This window comes from Thunnus albacares, chromosome 2 (genome assembly GCF_914725855.1).
Source record: "Thunnus albacares chromosome 2, fThuAlb1.1, whole genome shotgun sequence".
Taxonomy (NCBI): domain Eukaryota; kingdom Metazoa; phylum Chordata; class Actinopteri; order Scombriformes; family Scombridae; genus Thunnus; species Thunnus albacares.
This window is the reverse complement of record NC_058107.1, coordinates 19,998,601-20,020,425: the sequence shown is the minus strand read 5'-3', so window position 1 is coordinate 20,020,425 and position 21,825 is coordinate 19,998,601. Positions and strand designations below refer to the sequence as shown.

Genomic DNA, 21,825 nt, shown 5'->3' with positions numbered 1-21,825 from the left:
TATAAATAAAGTGTCGGGGGAGAGAGAGAAAAAAAACAGCAGTGTGTGAAGCTGCTGTCTGCAGTCTACTGCCTGCCACAGACTGAAGAGTGAACTCCTGATCGGACACAGCGACAGTTACTCTGCTGCTGACTCAGTTAACTTACCGGCAGCACCGTACATTTACTTACTGTCAGCTCACATTATAATGCTTATAACGGAAAACCGAGCTGAGCCGTTAAATGAAGAAGCGGGTCGTTGTTTGGATTGCTTTTAATTAGCTAGCTGTAGCTAACGCGGAAGGCAGGCATCCCCACGAGTAACCAATGATTAGCTCAACGGACATAACACTGAGCTCGTTTTAGACGGCATTTCCTCCTGGGTGAAGGATGTCTAAACGCCTTAGAAACGCTGAAGTCTGCGCTGATTGCAGTGTCCCAGGTAAGCAAACCAGTCTGCACTGTGTGACTAACACAACAGCTAGCTGGTAGCTGTGTTATTATCCACTGACGTTTGGTCCCTTCAGGGCTCACTCTTCTGGTGTAAATCAGGACTATCAGCGCTGCTTTCTGCTTCACAGTGAGTCAGATATGCAGTGTACTGTTGTTTTCAGCAGGGCAGGTATCTAATGTTACAGCTCCAGGGGTGAGGATGCAATCAGACCTGGAGCAGCTGTCTTTTTTTATTTTTTTAAACTGTTTCCGTCTTGTGGTTTTTCCTTTAAATAATCAGGCAGGCATTTAGGATGTGTGACATTATACAACAGTTGTTATTCTACATGTGAAATTACCCCTGCCGTGCAGAAGTTTCCACCAATTTTTTTTAATTCATAGATCAGCAGGAAGCTGGTTTTTTTGTGTGTGTGTGCAAATATCAAGTTGTCTTCTGTCGTTCCTGTCAAGTACAAGTTGACTGCATCATTTATAAAAAAGGCAGTGGGTGGTTACAGTGGTCTCTTAACATGATAGTTTATGAGGTTTATCCCATTAAACTCACTGTTGATGAGGAATTACTGAATGAATGGACACTTAAAGTATGTTACTAATTATAAATTAAATAAACAATTCTTTTTATAAATTTAAAAGATTGCAAAAAATATACGTTTTTACATCCTAAAACCAAACTTAATAGTATTTTTGTTAGATTGAACCAGTCTAGGGCTGCAACTAACAGATATTCTCATCAACAATTAATATGTCGATTAGTTTCTCAATTATTGAATTAGTTGTTTGGTCTATAAAATATCAGAAAATGGTGAAAAATATCGATCACTGTTTCACAAAGCCCAAGATGCGTCCTAAAATGTGTTTTGTCCCGACCAACAGTCCATCAGTTTACTATCACAGAGGACTGAAGAAACCAGGAAATATTCAACTTTTAAGAGGCTGGAACATCTGTTGATTAATTTTCTTTCAACTGACTAATTGATTGATTGACTAATCGTTATGGCCTTAAACCAGTTGCTTTACTCTGGTATCTGTAATGTGAGGTAGTAATTGAAATAGTAAAGACTACTTAATGCTGGGTTTGTTATACGCCATCAGAGCAATATCATTATTTTCTTATAAAAGATTTGTGTGTTCTAACTAATATTAGGAATGAAAGAAAAGCGAAGTTAAGCTTTACAATCAAATGTTTCTCTGAAAACTGAACTGAACTGTTTGTGTGTGTGAGAGAGGAACTTTCAGAAGTCCCATTTAGATAGAAATGACGTGATGTTTTTCAGCAAGCACAGGAAGCAAAACAGGATGCTCTATGAATTGACTGCATGCTTTCAATGCAGAAGTTTTTTTTTCTATTGTGGTGCCACAGTGTATTGTTAGTGTAATATACTGTACCTGAAGAACATGTACTTTTCCTTTTTAGAAAATATGAAGGAACTTGTGTACTGTTTACTTGTCTTTCGCACAATATAAGATCATCAAGGAATAAAGAGAAATTATAACAAGCCTGCTAAATATTAAGTATCCCTCCAGTTTCAGCTCTATTTTGTCTCTCATCATGTCATTCAGATGAAACTCCTCATGTCTCCACAGCAGCTGGCCTGACTTGCCCTTCCATACCACTGTTACCAGTTGTTGGGTGTGAATATTTTTAGAGTTTCAAGATCTGGTATTAAATTTAGCAGCACTTGTTGAGGAAAGAGTAAAAGAGGCATGCCAGCCCTCAGGTCTCGGTGGAGAGTAAGTTAGGAGGAGACTCTAAAAACCGGGGACCAGGTGCCAGAATCTGACCGGCAACCCCTGCAGCTGTTCCTTCTGTACCTCAGCTGCTGCTGAGACACTTGCGGTCCTCGCTGTCTGTCCTGTCGCCGTGCCAGCCGCCCAATCTGCTTAACAGTTTATTGGCTATCAGATGGTCGCATGAATTTATAGTATTTTTGGTCCTGAAATGTTTGCTGTCAGAAGAGCGTCCCTATACACAGACAGCAGAGCTCTGACATTTGAATTAGAGGAAGTGTGTTAAGCAGGTCAAGGTTAAATAAACACATTTATTTTGGTTACAGAGTATACCGTAGCTTACATTTACACTCTGTCTCAGTTTCTAACAACATGTATTACCTCGGTGTGCAGCGCAAAATTTCCTGATGGTATTTGTCTTGTTATTTTTTCAGTGTTTGAAAGAGGAAGCTGCTTTATTACTCAACGATAAGGTTGAGGTGCTTCAACCTACAACTGCTAGTCTTCACTTCCCTTTTTACACAATGGGTGACTCCACATGAATCCGGGGTGAATAAGACCTTGCTACCTTCCTACAGGGTTAAGGCTTATTTCTTTTTCTTTCTTTCTCTCTTCTAGTTATATCACACTGCATGTGGTTTAAAAGCCTCCTCCGGGCATGTTGTGATAATACAAGGTTTAATAAAGTTGACTTTTGTGGTCCATAATAGTTTTTCCCAATGTCTGTTCGTGTTATGTTAGTGTAAATAATGTTTCCAGTGGTCTGAGCTTGGCACTGAAGACACAGAGGCTTTCAAGGATATGACTGGCATCCTTCTATATTTTCCTTACTGTCAAAAAGATAATAATGAAAAGACCAACTATTTTGTTGGTCTGTCTCTTAATACTTTCTAAATACCTACTTTTTCAATACTTTTCCAAGCCCATTCGACCCCAATGAACATGTAAAACTTGGTCAAAAATATAGCATTTCTTTTTTAATAAAGGCTGTCGTTTCCTGAAGCAGCAGGTCACAGCAGTTTTTATCAAAAGTTACTCAAACAGCTGTCAATCGGCAGAAAATGAATCAACTATTTTGTGATTGAATAATCATTTTAGTCCATTTTTAAGCAATTAATTAAGAAATATCTGCTTCTCGAATATGAGGATTTAATGCTTTTATGTGTCATACATGATAGTAAAATGAATATCTTTTGATTTTGGACTGTTGATTAGACAAAACAAGACATTTGAAGATGTCACTATGAGCTCCCTGACGTTATAATGGGCATTTTTCACTATTTCAAGAGATTTTATAGACAAAACAATTAGTCAGTTCACTGAGAAAATATTCGGCAGATGAATCAATACTATAAATTATTATTAGTTGCAGACCTAGAGGAAATAGTGCATCTGTTAGGGACTATTCTCAGCCAAGGATCAATACACATTTGGTGCTCTAGTGAGTATTTCGGGCAGCAGGACGGTGAACGCAAGTGGGATTGACTCAAAATTAACTACAGTGGCCAAGTTCATTGCCAAGAAATAAAATGTCACCCAGTGCAATATTGTGGCTCACTGATGTGTAACACTGGAGATCTATGGTACCGAGACACTATATCAGGCTGTGGCTACACAGACAAAACTTATAATTAGGATCGATTCGTTGCTGGTGTCGGTCTTTTCACAGGATTTGTTGACGATAACAAAAATGTAAAGTATTGCAAGCCTTATTCTTTAAATAGTTGTCTGCGATATTTAGTTTTTGGGTGTGCAGCTGAGAAAAAGGAGAAGTCGGATATCAAGACCAACACATCAGTGATTTGTTACTGTATGTGAAGAGAGGAAAAGCTGTATACAACATATATAAATCACACCCGTGAGAGCCAAGTGATGCAATATTGTCCTTTCAACTATCTCTGACTCACACCTTAGATTAGTTGTACCTAATAAAAAAACAGGAACACTGATTTGGTGTGATTCAACCGTGAGGTCACTGCATGTGTCGTGATTTTGTCTGTTATCTCCCCCGTCACAGAGCCTCGCTGGGCCTCGGTGAATAGGGGTGTGTTGATTTGTGACGAGTGCTGCAGTGTTCATCGAAGTCTGGGCAGACACAGCTCCCAAGTCCGCCACCTGACGCACACACCATGGCCTCTTACGCAGCTACAGGTAATAACCCCACACAGAGAAAATATCCTCCTGTTTTAAAGCTACATTTCTTTCTCTATGTTTTCTACTTTGTCGTCATTTTGCGTGGTTTATGAACCAAACTTCATATGACAAAATGCTTTCAGCAGACCTGTGTCTTTGCTCAAGATAAATCAGATGATAAAAGTTGTACATCAGATCTCACCTGAGGTGTTTTGATTTTGTCCAAATATAGGAAGTGTTTGTTCAGTAAGGGAATTGTTAACAGCGAGTCAGCATTCTACTGTCTGAATCAATGGGACACGTTTAACAAGTTTCTTTTTCATTTCCCCCTAGATGGTGCAGACATTATACAGCAATGGTGCAAATTCAATATGGGAGCACTCCCTCCTGGACCCTGCATCTGTGATGAGTGGGAAACGCAAGGCCAACCCTCAGGACAAATTGCAGTAAGTTCATTATTGTTTTTCATTTTCTTTCCCACTACATGTTCATTTCCTGACCAATAAACTGATTTTGTGTTAATATGTGCCACTGGCTCACTCACTGCCTCTCTCTCTCTCTCTCTCTCTGTGTCTTTGCATCTCTGTGATTCATGTTATCTTCAAAGCCCAAACAAATCAGAATTTATAAGAGCCAAATATCAAATGCTGGCATTTGTCCATCGCATGCCTTGTCGGGACGACGACAGCTTGACAGCCAAGGATTTAAGCAAGGTGAGGAGGAAAAAGTGCTCATTGTGACATGTTTGGTGCGTTACTTTGTTGTAAATATCAAGCTCATAGGTTGTTTCTTTTTTTTTTTTTCTCCAGCAACTTCACTCAAGTGTACGCACCGGGAATCTTGAGACTTGCTTGAGGTTGCTGTCTCTGGGAGCACAAGCTAATTTCTTTCACCCTGTAAGATTCCCTCTTTTTATATAAAAAAACCTCCATTTTCATCTTTGCATTTTCTTTGGCTTTTCTCTGGATTGTCGGTCTTACATTTTTGCCTCGCCTCTAGGAAAAAGGAAACACTCCCTTGCATGTAGCTGCAAAGGCAGGACAAGTATCACAGGCTGAACTATTAACTGTTTATGGGGCAGATCCTGGAGCCCCTGACAGCAATGGCAAAACTCCCATTGACTATGCAAGGTTAGCTACATGATTATTTTCAATCATGTTTTATCATTCTAGCACAAAATGTTATTGCCCTGTAATTTCACCTTTTAATGCGTTAAATAGTACTTTTAATGTGTTTTCATAGGGAAGCTGGCCATCATGACCTGGCAGACAGACTGGTGGAAATTCAGTATGAACTAACTGATCGACTGGCGTTTTACCTGTGTGGGAGAAAGCCAGGTACACAATGAGAGTGTGTAAAAAAAAAAAAAAACAAAAACAAAGGATACACGCATGTCATTTTTCTACCTGTTTGGAGTGAAAGATAGTTCTGACTAGTTACACTTGTCTGTGACCAGCAAGTGACCTGATACCTGATTATAAATTTGACCGACGTTGCAGATTAAAATAATTGTACGATATTTAATTTACTCTGTGAACACTTATTATACTCTACACTATATCTAGATGATGTTTAATAGAAAGTGTTGACATTTCCCATAAGTATTGATGATGTTGTCAGTCATCCAGAACATTCTTGTACTTCCTTTCAGATCATAAAAACGGCCAGCACTTCATTGTTCCACAAATGGCCGACAGGTAAGAGAGCATAAACTGAAAGTCAACGTGTTGTAAGTGATCAGTGTTTGAACGAGTGTGTCTGAGTGAATGGGTTCAACTTGAATTGAGCCAACAGAGTGAGTGCAGTGGGGCAGTTGTTTGTGATTGTATTTTTGCTTTGAGGCCTGTTCTGACACGCTGTCGAGCCCGCTGCAGCATCTAATATCTGTTAGAGGAAACAGACCCAGCGAAATAGTTCACATACCCAACAGCTCTGTAATTGCTGCTGATAATTAAAATATTTCAAACAGCTCTAACTGTTAGAGCAGAACAATTTCTGTGGTTTTTCAGTTTAAACGATATATTTGATCTCTTTTTTTTTTTATTGCTCTCTATTGATGGATAAGGAACATGTAAGTATTGATCTCAGTGAAATGGGCATTAATGTGGACCAAATATTTCAGCAGCATGTTAATGAGAGTTATTTTCTGTTTGTAGCAGTTTAGATTTATCAGAACTGGCCAAGGCAGCAAAGAAGAAGCTGCAGTCTGTAAGTATTTGATGTTAGATTTCAACTGTACTGAGCTTCTTCTAAACCCTGAATTAAGTCTGACTTGGTTTTATTTCCTAACCTTCACACAGCTCAGTAATCATTTATTTGAGGAGCTCGCCATGGATGTGTATGATGAGGTGGATCGACGAGAGACGGATGCGGGTAAATGTGTTTTTTGTGCCATCTTATACCGACACTAATCCTTTAAAAATACCAGTGGTGATGTTGTTGTTGTGCTAACTTAACACCTCTGAACTGCACAACACTGATGTCATGTTTTCCTGTTATTTGTAGTGTGGTTAGCTACACAGAATCACAGCACTCTGGTGACGGAGACGACTGTGGTGCCTTTCCTCCCTGTGAATCCAGAATATTCATCAACACGAAACCAGGCAAGTTAGCTTCACAGAACTCCCATTCTAACGACTTAAGGCCCCTTTACACTGTGTGATTTTTGGGCTGTCTGAGATCAAAGTTTACATTCGTGAGAGATACGTGGTGAAATCTGTGCTCCTCAATCCAAATCAGTGCTCCAACAAAACAAAGAAAACAAATTCTCACAATGTGACTGTTGCTACGACCCACGTCTACAAATAAACCAATCAGAATACAACATGAAATGACACAGAGTAAACCTGCTGGCATGACATTTTTTTTATTTGTAGTTCTTGAATAAAGTTTAGGGGGAAAACACACTCATTCATGGCACACAAAGACCAAAACAATAGAAGTGAAATGAAAAAGAAGCTTGTTTGAGTTTGCCGCATTTTCAAAACATCAGAGTGGCACAGATGGATGACGCAGGCTGATAACGTGCTTCTGCTTTCATTTACTTTTTTCCTGCTTACATCACTAACAGCCTGTTACCAAGATTTTATTATAAACATCTCGTTACATGCCATAAACGTACACAATCGTTGTCACACAGTCTAAAGGCGCCTTTATTTCCTTCTGCATATTCACTTTGAAGTTAGATTCGGTACTGATGAGGTGTTTCTTTTCTTCATTTAGGGACGCCAGAAACTTGCAAGATTCAATGCACACGAATTTGCAACTCTTGTGATCGACATACTAAGTGATGCTAAGCGCAGACAACAAGGGAATTCAGTAGCTAGTCCCAAAGGTCAGTAACTAACTGTTCCCTTATTCCAAGATCTTACTGACACTGAACATTTCCTCTTTGTAAGTGTAGCACAGGTAAACGTATTCCACTCTGTGTCCCTTGATTCCAGACAATGTTGAACTTATCCTGAAAAGTGTGGCTGTCAGGCATTGTAGTGACAGTCAGGACAACGACCAGCCGGACTATGATAGCGTGGCGTCCGATGAGGATACAGATCAAGAGCTCCCCTCTAGCAAAGGAGATAGGACCAAGGTAACATGGCATCGCTTTCACAAATTAAAACCCAGATCAACTGATATAGCTTAGCTGTGAAATTCATTGATAAAAACGTTTTCTGCAGGTTTGCTCAAGCGCCTTTAACTGCTCTCTCCAACAGAGTCTGGACTCTGACCTCTCCGACAACCCCATTACTATGCAAGAGTACTTGGATGTGAAGAATGCGCTTACTGCCTCTGAAGCCAAGATCCAGCACCTCATGAAAGCCAACAACAACTTGAGCGATGAGCTGAGGCTGATGCAGAAAAAGGTATCCACCGCGGTCCAACAATAAGATCACTAACACCGGGGGGCCGGACTGAGGGGGGGCCACAGCGGTCAGCAGAGCCTCTTCTCCTGCCCAGTGTGATCGCTCCTTTGGTGTGGAGGCCCAACCTGTGGCTTGTAATGAGGGCCTAGCTACCTGAACAGGAATACTCTGTTGCAAGATAAGGCTGCTGTGACACCCTGCTGGTCCACCCTCTGTTTTGGTCAGCATGTTCAGTTTTAAAGCTTGAATGTAAGCTGGAGTTTTTTTTTTTTTTTTTTTTTTGGATTTGAGAAGAAGAAATGCACCCTTGCCTCATTTCATAACAAAAACAGTTTAGTCCCCCTTTTTGTGTGATAATTAAAAGTAAAGGCTATACTGTCTAATGTTACTAACAAGCATGGTTTAAGAAAATGCATGAAGTAATTGACAGTGTTTTTTTTGTTGTTTTTTTTAAATCCCTTTTATAGTAGATAATGACTAACTTAAATTGTATGTGTGTGCCTTGCTTCATCACATATACTGTGCACTCATTGCAATGAATGTTTTTGGATGTTTAGTACATGTGGATTTATTGTTTGATATGTTTTCTAAGTGGTCACGTTTCATAGAAAGTTAGTATCTTCCTCAGTTCAGTCATTTCACTAAACCCCAACTATTTTAAAAAATGATCTATTTTGCCCACAAATGTTGTGAGCACATTCATGTTGTTAAAACAAAGTAGCCAGTGAGGTTATTTTTTTTTCTTTTCATTTCTTTTCTGTTTGGCTGTTTTGGAAGAAGTATGCAGATCATTTGTTTCTCTGTTAGTTTGTGTTGCACAAGTTGCAAAGGTCAATGTGACTCTCACCTGCAGTAGACATACGGCTCTACAGGTGTACTGTTGTAATACAGTAGATATAGATTAAGGTGTGTGTTAATATTGTAGTCATGTAAACATTGGCACTTAAAAAGACAGGCGTACACCATATTGTGAATAGTTTTCTTTCATTTTTAAACGCACGTTCCTGGACAAATCATTCAGTAACTATTATATCAAAGCAATCAGTTGGAATCAGATCTTCACCAAACATCTTCAGAGAGAACAGTTAAGTGTAGAGACTAATACACACTGCAGCTTTAGAGTTTTACCCTCCTTCTTTTCCTGAATAGTACAAAAGATTTCCAATTTTCTCTGCATTGGATGCAAGTAGTTTGCATTAAGGCTCGTTTTTCAAACTGTTATATCCTTGACAAAATCTCCTTGATTTTGTTAATTCTTGAATGCCTCTTATGCTGTCAATTCTTGATCTGTCTGTACTGCAGCTGCACCTTTGACTCAAACTGCACCTGTGTTGCTTAACTGTGCGACAATCTTGCTTGCTCATTACTTGCTTTGCATTGTTAAGCTTAGAGAAAATCACTCCCAAAGCAAAATTTCAGTCATTCCTGTGATCTTAATAGATGTCATCAAGAAACAGTCTGGAGCTGTTCCACTAACAATAATAATACATTCAATTTTAAGCACCTTTCTCGTAACCCAAGGACACTTTACATACACACACACACACACACACACACACACACAAGATAATGAAAAGCTTGGTAGAAAACAAGATGATCGTTCATGTTTTTAGCCACTAATACTTGATGAAATATTTCTCTGGAGCTCAAACAAGCATTCAATAGACTTCATAATTAATTGTTATTGAAGCAGCTTCAAGTTTTGTATATTGGTGACACATTCAAATATTGACTGAACTTTCTATATCATGGGAATAACAAAAAAATCAAAGTGTAGGTTTTCGATTTTTATACGACATCTACAAAGATGTTTTTTTCTGCCAATGTAAAGCCTTGGCAGAATGAAACGACTGTTACAATGCCAACTATAGCAGACTGTCAAAATATGATGAAAATATTCAGAGGAATCATGGGATAAAATCTGAAATTGTATGCTGTAAAGATACAACAGATGAAAACAAGGGAAGAAGCTTGCTTTGCTGAGAGCACCTCTTAGTGTATTGCTGACCGTCTCTTCCAGCTGCAATCTCTGCAAAGCGAGAACACCTCTCTCAGGCGGCACGTCCCAACCAATATCTATCAGATCCCCAGCGGTTCAGACTACCCTGACCCCTCCAGCCCCTCAGCCTTGAAACGCCGGCAGTCTGCGCGGGCCAGTCGGCCCATGTCTATGTATGAGACCGGCTCAGGCCTGAAGCCCTATCTCCCTAAAGGGGAAACTCCCTACCCAGAGGAGGGTATCCCCACCCTGCAACCCTTCCCACCTCATGTAAGTAAGCCCTTTTCCCTGCGTTCCTTTGCCATTTCCTCTCCACTGCCCTGTTTCCACAACTTTCCCCTCATGTCTTCACCCTGTCTGCACACCTGTCTCTCTGCCTTTTTTTTTTTAATGTTTTTCCCTAGTCATTTGCTATTTGGTAGTTTTCTTCTGCAAAGACAGAGTCATCAAAAAGCACAAAAACTATTTATACACATTCAGTCACATCCCATCTTGTCTAGTTCTGATACATTTTCAAGACCATTGTCTGCATACATCTGTTGTTTAAAGGCGTGCTGCTTGTTTGTCAGACAAAACTTAGTTGTACGTGCAAGGAGATGCTGTTATTATGATATATTTTGAAGGTTTGTACTGTGTTTTTATGTTGATGAAGCATTAAAACTACCATACAAATACTCTGTGTTTTGTACTGCATGACGAACTCACAAGCTTATTTTCTCATCTGTTTGGATTCTCTCTTTGGTTCAAATGATTGAAAAGACACTTCTGCAGTTAGATTCAAGCCTGTAAATATAAACAGTGTTTTCTGGTACTTTTTTCTCAATGGATTAACTCCCAGGCTCTTCAGTCATATTTTTTCCAGGACACTGCGCAAAAAGGAAATGGTTAGGAGCTCGGGGAATATATGTAGGAGGATGATCTGTAAAAACAACTGAGCTTTTGTAATTTGTCTACATAGCATTGATTTTACTAACCCTTCTAAAATAATAGAATTATTGGATCCTGAAATATAATTGTTATTGCACAGATTTAGATTTCATAACGCTTCAGTATGCTTCAGTGATTTTAAGTAGCTTCAAGAGACTTGATCCCAAGGACATGACATTATCTAATCTCATTTATTTTTTGAGTTTTTTCTTAATTTAAGAAGTCTGTCTCCTTAAAATGTGATTTGAACCCTGTCTTTAGACGGAAAGGGGCGCTTTTGTGACCACCTCTTCATCCCTCCCCTCATTTCCATCCACCCTGTCTTGGTCGAAGGACGAAAGTATTCAAAAGGTTAAGTACATCCTCACTCGGTTCACACCTTGCGGGACGCAGCAAATCCACTGGGAGCCTTTAACTTCCTCTTCCTCCTCAATCACCTTCCTTTCTCTCCCGTATGCTGTTCCCTATCTGCCCCCCCGCTGCATGAGCCATCCCTTCACCGGCTGCCCTCACCACCAGATACCCGCCTTCATCAGCATCATCCTCATTGCGCAGCTGAACAAATGGAATTGTGTGGGTTTTGCAAATGCAAAAACCTCTGCCTGAACACTCAACACTGAGCAGAAAGTTGCGCTTGTGATGCGGCACATGCTAATTTTAATGCTTTCTTTCTTTCTTTGCCCAAGAACTCTGTGTTGCAGATGATGTTTAGAAAGTTTGATTGTACAAAGATTGTAAGTGTTAAAGGTTTGTTTCATTTTTATAAACCAGCTGTCTGTAAAAAGAAGGGGTACTACTTTAAACTATAATTCAAAATGTCTATGTGTATTTTATACCTCTCTAGCTTTTGAATGTATCATGATTTACTCCTGAAATTGAATCTTTATAAAGAGAAATCCTTTTTGCTCTAACAAACGCTTGGCCATTTTGCACAATGAACTTCCAACAGCATGCTCTCACTTCCTCCAGTAACACCCTAAACGCTGTGGTGATCCAGGAGTTGTTTTACAGTCTAAAGAGATTGATCTTCTTTTAAAGCAGAACAAAGACTTATCTAAACATGTATGAGCTGATCGCATTTCCTGCCGTGGACTGTTGGAGCATTTTATACTGCACACAAGAGGGGGATTTTGTTTAAACTTTTTGACGTAGACTGAAAGGGTATGAACCTATTGTACAATAGGCCTGTGTGGCTTAAGTGTTGTCTCTGCTTCCTGTTTATAAATGTAGCTCTGAGGGTGATACTGAATCTGCAAAAAAAAAAGCTCTTACTGTAAGTTACAGTCGCATCTTATATGATGGTGAGCCTCATCTCAAGTGGAGATAAGTTAGTTGTATCTTTTTAATATTTGTGTTCCATGTAATTTAAGTTTATTTATGAGGTCATCTGAACCCTGACTTTCCATCTTCACATTACGACTCTCAGGGGTCTAATTCCCTTTAGTTTGGGGAATGAGTAAAGCTGGTCTGTCATGGTTCTGATGCAATCCAAACTCATTTATGATCACGGATGTTTCTCGCCAAGTGTTACTCACTTACTTGTTCTGGCAGGTCGTAAACCTTATTGGATAAAGCTGCAGATGATCCAATGTGATTTGTGCCTTAAGCAGATCAGATCAGGTTCAAGCAAGTTGGGAATTGTGATTATTTCATACCGATGTGTGTATGATGATCTGAATCCTGCATAATCTATTTTTTACTAACTGATAATCACGTTAATGGCTTCAAGTTGATTCTATGCTCTTGCTTCACAGCTCTATTGGCTTGTTTCAGAGCCATATGCATTGCTTTCACTTGTGTATTTTACAATTCTGACATTGTTGTACTGTTTGTTGCTGGCAACACTAGAAACAGAAAGGGTACAATATATGTTGAGTGAATTTGACATGCAGCAACCAGAGTGTGATTTCGCCACAGCTGTTTCTGGTTTATAGCGTTAACGACACGCCATATAATCACATTTTTTAAAAATTCTCTTCCTTCTAGGCCTCGAAGTTAGAGAAGCAGAGCAGCATGCCAGAAAGTGACTATGACAATACATTCAATGACTCTGAGATGGATGATTCAGGGTAAGAGCCTCACCCACAGTAATTGAGAAGTTAAAAACAAAAGAATACAGTCAAAAGGGTTTTTGTAAGTCAAATTATGTGCTGTTTTGTCTTGAAAGCAAGAAGCAGGAGTTTTTGGTTTTTGGCAGTAAACGTCTCTTCTTCTCCTTCTCCTTCTTCTTCTTCTTCTGAATTTCCCCCCTGCAGTTTGTGCAGGAGGGGGAGGCTGAGGAGCAGTGGCTGGCTGGGGGAGGGTACCTCTATCCCTGAGCTGGATGATCTGGAAATGGAATCAGACCCCTCGCTTCCCAGCACTGAGGACGTCATCCGCAAAACCGAGCAGATCACCAAGAATATCCAAGAGCTTCTGCGAGCTGCTCAGGACAACAAACATGACAGGTCAGAATTATGAGACAAGAATCCCCCTTTATTAGTTTAGGATTTTTATAAAACTTTCATTTCCTTGCTTCCATTTTAAACCTTTAGTTCCTCTTACATTCATCATTATTCTGCTATTTTCAGTTGCGTTTATCTCCTATCGTTTCCCCTTTTTGTCTGTTTTCATCACTCTTCTCCCTCATTCTACTTCCACTCTGCTCCGGTGTTATGTCGTTGTTGTTTTGGTGTTGCGGCGTCCTCGTCACTCACTTGTGTGAGCAGACCGTGTGAGCGTGAAGGTGTGCGCCGGCTCAGGCACAGCCTGGGATGTTTCAGCACTCTGGTGCCCTGGGCTGAGAAGGCCCCAACTCCCCTTCAGCCGCTCAGCCTCCGGTCCCCTGACCCCACCTCCTGGTACTCTGGCCTCTGTCCCTGCCTCCCAGGCACAGTTTTATTTTCCTCTCCCTCACACAGTTTCTGACTAACCTTTTTTCTTCTCTTTACCCACTAATAAAACTGTATCTTTTCCTTTTGATGTACCACTGAATGCCTGAATGTATTCAGTTTGGATGTATTTTCAAACACAAAATTTTTCTCTTCAAGTGCCGACTTTGAATCTGCTTCAATTATTTGATGAAAAGTGAAGTAACATCAATGCAGTGACTTGCTTTTGATATATAGCTAACAGTATATTTGATGTGAGATGTTCTTGACTGACATGTTGTGACTATTGTATAGCTATAATTTTTATATACAAAAATGTGTCAAATGTGTCAGTAAAAGGGCTTTGTACTTACAATGCTAAAATGTGTGCACTCATATGTTAAATAGCATGTTTTGAAGTTGATGTTAACTTGAAGTTGAAGATAATAATGCACGGTGTGTTGTCAATGATATGTAGTACATAATTGTGTCAATTGAATTGCATGTTTTTGGTTAAAATATAACTTTTTATTGCCAGTAATGAACATTTTATCTGGAATTTTGAGAGCTGTGTGAATGTGAAATCAGTATGTTAAACTAACAGATACTTCTCTTCTCCTCACAGCTTCATACCCTGCTCAGAAAGAATACATGTGGCTGTAACAGAAATGGCTGCCCTCTTTCCCAAGGTGAGGAAACTGGTATTATATATACAGTATTTTGCTTCGAGTAAATTTATCAATCTATTTTTTTAATTCTGTATTTTGAGTGATTGTATTTGAGAACTAAGTGAAAAGGGGGGCGAGTAAAGCAGACAAAGCCAAATCGACCATATTCAGTCCCAAGCCCGCAGAGGTGGTGCTAAAAGATCTCCATTTAACAGCCAATCTTGACACAAATCTGCACACTTTTTTTGGACACTTCCCTGCAGTAATCAGGCATTTTAACCTTCCTCTGCAGAAGCCACGCTCAGAGACGGTGAGAAGCTCTCTGCGCTTGTTGACCTCCAGTGCGTACAGGCTTCAGAGTGAGTGCAGGAAGGCGGTGCCCTCAGAGGGCTGCCCGGGACCGGACATGCAGCTGGTCACCCAGCAGGTCATCCAATGTGCTTATGACATTGCCAAGGCAGCCAAGCAGCTTGTCACCATCACCACAAAGGAGAATACCAACTAACAGCAAAACCGTCAGCATCTCAGTTTTGTTCTTATATTTTTTTAAAAATGATTTTGTTGTTTTTGTATTTGTGGTATATGCATGCGTTCCTTTTTAATTTATGAATAATATAAGTATGGACAATATTTAAAGTCAACTTGGGACATAATCTGAGTGTGAAGGGAAAGACTGCAGCAGCTTTACTTAGGGATACCCGGCTGCTATAATAGCACAATTTCTCTTGATTACTCTCTAACAATTAGAGTAACTCCCTCTTACTGACAAGTAATGTTCAACCAGTTCATTGTGTAAATACCTCTCATTGAGAGAAGGAATTAAGCACAGTGAAGTAAATCCGTATGACGATGTTGGTTACTGTAATGTTGTCAGTCCAAAGCCAGACATGGTTGCTGAAAAGCCATAAACAAGTCATGAATCCACTGTCATTGAATGCTATTGCTAACACTCTTGTAGCTTAAGGAGCTTCCCCTCAATTATTGCACTGTGCAAGCATCAACAAACTGTAAGCAAACTGGCCGTTTATTTACTTCCGTTTAATGTTCAGAACTTCATTTATGCACATTTTGTAGCTCTGCAATGCTAATGTTTGTTGCATAGAAAAGCTATTTATATGGTTTGTCCCCTGTCCAAGTGTAATCCAGTCTGCAGTGCACTTATTGCAGCTATTTATGTATGCCCATTTGTCAAGTCAGTGAATGCATATAACACTTGTTCAGGGGGCCAAGTTATATTCTTCACCAGCAGCAAGTTGTCGTTGTATTAAGTTAAAAAAAATATATGATTTGGTGTGTTTCTACGAGGCTCCACTCTGCACTGTATTATGCGGTCTTGTGTGCCACTGCAGTGTTGGTGATGTTACAAGATATTTAGAGCTAATAACCATATGTATGTCCATTGTGTTTTGTGCTCTGTTCCGTTGCTGCTAGTTTTGTATTTGATGTGCAACACATGGGATAGAACTCTAGACGTCTCCTGTATAACTGTGCAGCACAAGGTTCATCCTCACCAAGTGTTTCAGAGGTTATCAATGAAATCTGATCAAGGTAATGTCCCTCTCTGTACTTGAATGGAGTGCAGGGATGTATGTCATGCAGCTGTGAAGTTGCAATTCGGGAAAAAAAATAATTATTTTCTAAATAAACTTAATTTATAAGTATAACCTGTTGAAGTTTGCCAGATTTTTATTTATCATGTTTCTGTTGCCTTGACACAAAACACTGAACTGATTTGATTGGAAAAGATTTATTACATTCTACAAATTGAGGATAGAAAATATAAACTTCTTGAATAGCTAAAAAAGTGCAAAAAAATTTCCATCAGTTCTCTACATACACAGATGACTAGCATTAAATTATTAAGATGGCACATACAATGTATAACATGTGGCCTCATAACCAACATGAACACTCAGTTTCTTTATAAGGCAATAAAACTAATTACATGTATGAAAAATATACATCTCACAATTTTGTTTCGATTTCAGTCTTGCAGGCTGTTCATGTCCAGGCTGATCGAGGTCTGCTGTGAATCTGAGAGGGAGACAAGTAAATGTAAACATTCAGTATCCTGTGTCTCATCCGAGAACTCAATCACATAACGGGCAGCTTGATTTTTATCTTTTACCTTCTCCTGGTACCCTTTCTTGGCCATCCTCTGCATCTCCAGCCTCAGCTCCTCCTCCTGGATTTGGAGAGCCTCCCTTTCCTCCTCCTCTTCTTGCTCTACCCTGCGTTGCTCCTCCCACCGCTCTTGGAGCTGCTGCTCCACCTGCAGTACACACATGCAAACAACATCAGAACCATAGGGAGTGACAATTTACTCATGAGAAGTAAGCTGCTCAATATTTCTATTGTGCCATCAGTTCTAGAGGCTCAGACTGATGTCTTAAAGTTGTCAAACATTAACTTTAGTCTGTGGAAAAAAGTGCTATGGAGATAGAGAACCACTGAAATAAATGCCAACCTGAGCATCTATCTCCTGCATCCGTGCTGTTCTGCGGCTATCCTCTTGCTCTTTCTCCCGGCGCCTGATCTCTCTCTCTGTCTCCAGCTCCTGGATCAGCTCTTCTCGTCTCTTCAGGGACTCCTCCTGAGCCTCACGGTTCTTCTGCATCTTCAGCTCTAGCTGCTGTTGTCTCCCAATAAGTACCTTTCCAAGAAGACAAATAGTTTATTTAAAAGTCATGTATATTTAATTACACTCAAATGAGGTTTCAATTGCATTTCCAGCATGTTTACCTCATGCATGAGCCGCTCTCTGGCTCTCCTCTCCTTCTCCCACTGTGCTTCTCGTTTCTCCCACACGTGTTGAGCTTCTTCTCTAAAATGAGTGAAACACAGTGGTTTGTATTTTAGTAGATGAGGAGTCTCTTCTGCGGAATGAGAGCTTACAGAAACCTGCTGCTCACCTGTGAAGGATATCAAACTCAGCCTCCCTCTCTCTCTCTAACTGAAGCTGCTCTTCAATCACATGTTTCATCCAGGCGGCATCAGCGATTGCCCTTTCCCTTCGTGCTGTCTCTATCCTTTTGTCCTCCTGCTCTCCTTCCATCAAGGCTGCCAGGATCTTGCGGTCAGCCTCCTGGTGGGTACAGAGGGATTCAAAGAAGACGTCAAAACCAGAAAAGATGGATTACATATAACAAACCATAATAAAAATATCAGCAGAAGTAGACTCACTAGTTCCTCCTGCACTTGCTGGGCTCTCCTCTTCAGCTGAGCACGATATTGTCGGATCAGGAAACGCCTGGTGGAACACAAATTCAATGATCCCAGTGCCTGACAAGCATGAAGTATCATCTGACTTGTGACCAGTTATCTGCAGAAAGAGCTTCCCTTACCCCATATCAGACTTCTTTCGCCTTTCCTCCACCTTTCTCCTCTCTTCCTCTATGTTCTCCAGCTCCCACTGCTGGACCAGCAGAGCCTCTTGTTCCTTCTTTAGACGAGTCGCCTGAGAAAAAAACATAAAAATGTTTTGGTTTTTTTTGCAATATCACTTTTCCCAACACAACTACTATGTCCAAGATCTGAATACCTCTTCTTCCCTCAGCTTCAGTTCTTCCATCTGTTTGCGAAGTTCTTCTGCTCTCTGATGCTCCCCTTCTTTCTTTTTCTCCTCTGCTTCTTTGATCCTCTCCAGAGCTTCTTTTCGGGTCCTCTCATACTCATTTTCAAAGCGCCTTGTCTCCTCCCACTCTGTTTCTTTTTGCTGTGTGTTTAGAGAGATGGGTCACTTACATTCGGTGTCTAAACATTCTCAATTATGTACCATATTGAAGGGATTAACCTGAGTAGATTTCAGATTCAATACTGTGCTCACAGATGACATGACTGTTAAATAAAAAAATGATTTGCCACATAAATAATTAGTCAAGTAAAAGGATAATGACAATGTTTAATGACCTTTGTGTCACTGGCTTGAGGGAGGTGATACCTGTAAATACTGGCGGGCAATTTTTATAAATAAAATTGAGTGTTGTACACCAACTCACAATAAGGACCTACAGGTTAAAAGCTCTCCCGTGATGGTTTGTGCAGACAGCTGTGATGAGTTTCCTACCTGTTTCTTCTCGGATATCTGCTCTTGCCACTGGCTGACAACATGATCTTTATGTAATGCCGACTCAACCTGTGGACAGATTAAAACCAGGAGTTGTGACATAGATGAGACGAGATACCGATGAACTTGACCCCTAGCGGAAGCGATACCAGAACATTTTATTCTCTTGAGTCAATCCTGGACTCAGGTTAACAGAAAGGCATGGAATATCTGCATCACAAGCCTGATTAGTTTCCAGATCAAGTGGACGTCTTGACTATAAGTGTCCATTTTCTCTACTCGTGGAGCTCTTCAGACGTACGGATAGTCACAGAACTCCTGAGGCCATTTATCACTTTGTCAACAGCCAGACTTTGTAGTAAGAGGTTTGGCAATTTGTCACTTTTGCATTAACAGTTTAAACTTAGCTACCTCTCGCAAGTCCGTGTTGTTTTTCTTCCAGTGCTCCTTCAGCAGCTCTTGTGCAAGCTAGATGTAAAAAAGAAAAAATAGCATTATCAGCATTATTCACTGAGAGCAGACAACCATGCAGGCAAATATGCAACTACTTCAGTTTAACTACCTTCTTTCTTCTCTCCTCTCTCGCTGCACGAAGTTCATCAGTTTTTTGCACCAACTGACTTGCCAAAGTGCTCCGGTCAGGGACGACTTCCTTGAGCTCTGCCTCCAATCGGTTTTGCTCCTCTTCCAGCATCTCGCGGAGTCGATTCCTGCGCTGCTCCAGACTCACTCTCTTTTCCTCCTTCAGTCTCTGTTCATGGTATGCTGACATACTAATAAAGCAAACGGAAAGAGACATTTATTGGTTTTCCTCTGGCCTTATTGTCTGTCATTTGTATGTAGGATGATAAAACTGATGAACAGGTTGGGAGAGCATATGAGAAGATCCTACAAGATTATTTATGCATTCATGGTTGTGTTATTATTTACACACATTATATAACAGCACATTCATGTGAGGTTACACAGATTTAATATTCTGTATACCTACTATATAGCAAACAAGCAACTAAACAAGGAAAAAGCAGCAGTGACTTGAACACTATTACTCTAGTAGTAGCATATTACTACCATAATGATATTCAAGATATTACTTAATGGAAAGATGATCATTTCTATTCATGGATAAACATTTAATCGATACGTATTAATGATCTTTCTTTCTTATCACAAGCCATAAGAGCAAGAAATTGGATTTATCGTGGAGATGTTAATATTTACACAATTAAAAGGCAGGAAAATAAGCGTTCTCTTTTAAATGACATGAACTGTAAATTTAAGAACTATATTGATGTTTGTTGATTACATGCTATTAAGTGTCTCTCACCACATTAGCTATATATGTATTTGTGAATGATAAACACTATGAAGATTATCCCTCCAATTTGAGATTTACTTGGCTACACCTACAGACAAACAAACAAAGAGCACTTGTGAGTCTGTGTTGCCTAAATAAATAGCCTAAGACTTTAGCAGGGGCAATAGTTTACAAATCATTGTCTCTTTTTACATTTTTATCTTTATCACACAGAGCCCTTATACATAGGATGATAACTTACAGAGTTGAAGCAGGAGGACCGTACACAGACTTGTTTGTTTCATCAACTTCTTCTTTATTTAAACAGCATTGTGCTGAATTGAAGCCCAACATTTCAACTTCATCAGGGGCCAAACAGGAATACTGGGGTGAAAAACACTTTTTATACATTTCCAAACATCACAAAGCACCCTATAGGATAATCATATCATTTGGTAATCAAGCCATAATAATATAATAATGGTGCCATAATGTATAAAGCAATCACAGGTGGCAATGCAGGTGACACAGATGATGGTGATGTTTTGAAAATGTATAAAAGTGGTTTTCAACCCAATATTTCTGTTTGGCCCCTGATGAAGGCATAAGATGAAACGTTGGGCTTTGATTCAGTGCGATGCTGTTTTAAAAAAGAAGTTGATGAAACCAACAAGTCTGTATGCGGTCCTCCTCCTTCAAGAATTCTAAGACTACCAGCACCAGCATAAATTGGAAACAGAAAACATCGCTAACACAATACAAAGCAATATGATGTATCTGCTTTATATGTAATGTCACAGAGACTTCTGAAGTTGTTGGTGAAATTCTGAGTTAATTGAATGAGTTAGCATGGGGTTACCTCTGCTGGTAGGATCGCCGGGAGCTCCACACAGCCTGTTTCTGACTGCGGACATTCTGCTGCTTGAAGTACTGAGCATGCAGCTCCCACTGCTGCCGCCACCGGGCCTCCTGCTCTCTCTGCCGGGCCAGCTGTCCGGCCAGCACCCGGGACCGACTGGGCACATAGGCAGAGAGGGTCGGCAGGGCCATGGACCTGAATCACAATTAACATACGTTATAACATACGTCACCCTAAATAACGTTGCTTGTTTGCTAATTAATTGATTAGTTACCTGGCCAACTTGGTCTAAATATTTGAGTGTGTGTGTGACAATGTCGCTGTCTCACACAAGACAGAGATAAGCAAGTAAATTTTGTCTTTATTGATGGTGTCGCTATGTAACATTTATCTATATGGACAATTAGCTAAGAGAGAAAACCTAAAACAATAAAAACAAAGCGCTAACATCACACATCTACCCAGCAACTGTAAGAGCTTTTATAGGTCAAATAGTACAACTTCTTGCCTTCACGGTGGTTTAGCTGATTGTCCACTCTTGATCCTTGTCTAATTCAGTCGACGTTTTTCATATCAAGGAAGAAAAGTCGTCTTTATTTAATCCCTCCGTTATCCTTAGTTACCATGGCTGTTACAGACCCACTTCCTAGTTACTCTCACGCTACGGGATGAAGTAAAGGACAAACTGTGGTCCTGAATAAAAACGCGAATCGTATTTACTTCAGATATTGATGTAAGTTACCAAAAACAGGCTCATGCATGGATAATTCAACGTAACGCCACTTTTTCTTTACTAATAAAGTGAAAGAGGTTCACCATCAAGCACACTGGAGAATGAGAAATTCTGGGACAATTTCGAGAGTGACTGGTTGGAGGAAATGTCAGTAAATCGATGATCTTGAGCTTATTTCAAGTCCCAACATCAATTCATGTCAGTATGACTTTTTACATTATTTTGGATGAACTTTTAAATCATAAAATCAGATGCCCCGACTAAAAGCCAATATT

At 40.0% G+C, this 21,825-nt stretch overlaps 2 protein-coding genes across 13 annotated transcripts; one reads left to right on the top strand and one right to left on the bottom strand.

Annotated features, from left to right (window-relative positions):
- The first annotated feature begins 21 nt into the window (after nucleotides 1–21).
- Nucleotides 22–16,265, top strand: git2a (G protein-coupled receptor kinase interacting ArfGAP 2a). 12 transcript variants are annotated; one of them, XM_044371275.1, is made up of 22 exons: nucleotides 22–420; nucleotides 4,177–4,310; nucleotides 4,626–4,738; nucleotides 4,900–5,005; nucleotides 5,102–5,188; nucleotides 5,292–5,422; nucleotides 5,535–5,629; nucleotides 5,944–5,989; nucleotides 6,358–6,363; nucleotides 6,449–6,500; nucleotides 6,593–6,665; nucleotides 6,798–6,895; nucleotides 7,515–7,626; nucleotides 7,736–7,878; nucleotides 8,003–8,152; nucleotides 10,173–10,421; nucleotides 11,340–11,429; nucleotides 13,065–13,147; nucleotides 13,334–13,525; nucleotides 13,787–13,918; nucleotides 14,553–14,616; nucleotides 14,888–16,265. In XM_044371275.1, exons 1-22 carry the CDS (start codon nucleotides 369–371, stop codon nucleotides 15,098–15,100), a joined length of 2,421 nt encoding a protein of 806 aa, XP_044227210.1. In that variant the 5' UTR covers nucleotides 22–368; the 3' UTR covers nucleotides 15,101–16,265. The 12 variants fall into 12 exon arrangements, with proteins under 12 accessions (XP_044227210.1, XP_044227223.1, XP_044227216.1 ...); XM_044371319.1 differs by having other exon boundaries at nucleotides 24–420; nucleotides 13,787–13,947; nucleotides 14,888–14,979; XM_044371288.1 differs by lacking the exon at nucleotides 6,358–6,363 and having other exon boundaries at nucleotides 6,452–6,500.
- A 58-nt stretch (nucleotides 16,266–16,323) lies between these two features.
- Nucleotides 16,324–21,542, bottom strand: LOC122995951 (trichoplein, keratin filament binding). Its single transcript, XM_044371401.1, has 13 exons — nucleotides 21,326–21,542; nucleotides 20,818–21,012; nucleotides 19,224–19,434; nucleotides 19,073–19,129; nucleotides 18,662–18,730; nucleotides 18,137–18,310; nucleotides 17,940–18,052; nucleotides 17,779–17,845; nucleotides 17,508–17,680; nucleotides 17,338–17,419; nucleotides 17,063–17,248; nucleotides 16,724–16,867; nucleotides 16,324–16,629 (listed from the first exon to the last, which is right to left on the bottom strand). Exons 2-13 carry the CDS (start codon nucleotides 21,006–21,008, stop codon nucleotides 16,597–16,599), a joined length of 1,500 nt encoding a protein of 499 aa, XP_044227336.1. The 5' UTR covers nucleotides 21,009–21,012; nucleotides 21,326–21,542; the 3' UTR covers nucleotides 16,324–16,596.
- Between the last annotated feature and the right edge of the window lie 283 nt (nucleotides 21,543–21,825).

Bases quoted from the DNA above. Each gene is read 5' to 3' on its own strand.
- git2a (XM_044371275.1), top strand. From the start codon at position 369: ATGTCTAAACGCCTTAGAAACGCTGAAGTCTGCGCTGATTGCAGTGTC. The intron at 5,006-5,101 runs GTGAGGAGGAAA...TTTTTTCTCCAG, and splicing joins CAGCCAAGGATTTAAGCAAG to CAACTTCACTCAAGTGTACG. The intron at 6,501-6,592 runs GTAAGTATTTGA...ACCTTCACACAG, and splicing joins CAAAGAAGAAGCTGCAGTCT to CTCAGTAATCATTTATTTGA.
- LOC122995951 (XM_044371401.1), bottom strand. From the start codon at position 21,008: ATGGCCCTGCCGACCCTCTCTGCCTATGTGCCCAGTCGGTCCCGGGTG. The intron at 19,130-19,223 runs GTAGTTAAACTG...TTTTACATCTAG, and splicing joins GAGAGGAGAGAAGAAAGAAG to CTTGCACAAGAGCTGCTGAA. The intron at 17,846-17,939 runs GTAAGGGAAGCT...GTGTTCCACCAG, and splicing joins CGAAAGAAGTCTGATATGGG to GCGTTTCCTGATCCGACAAT.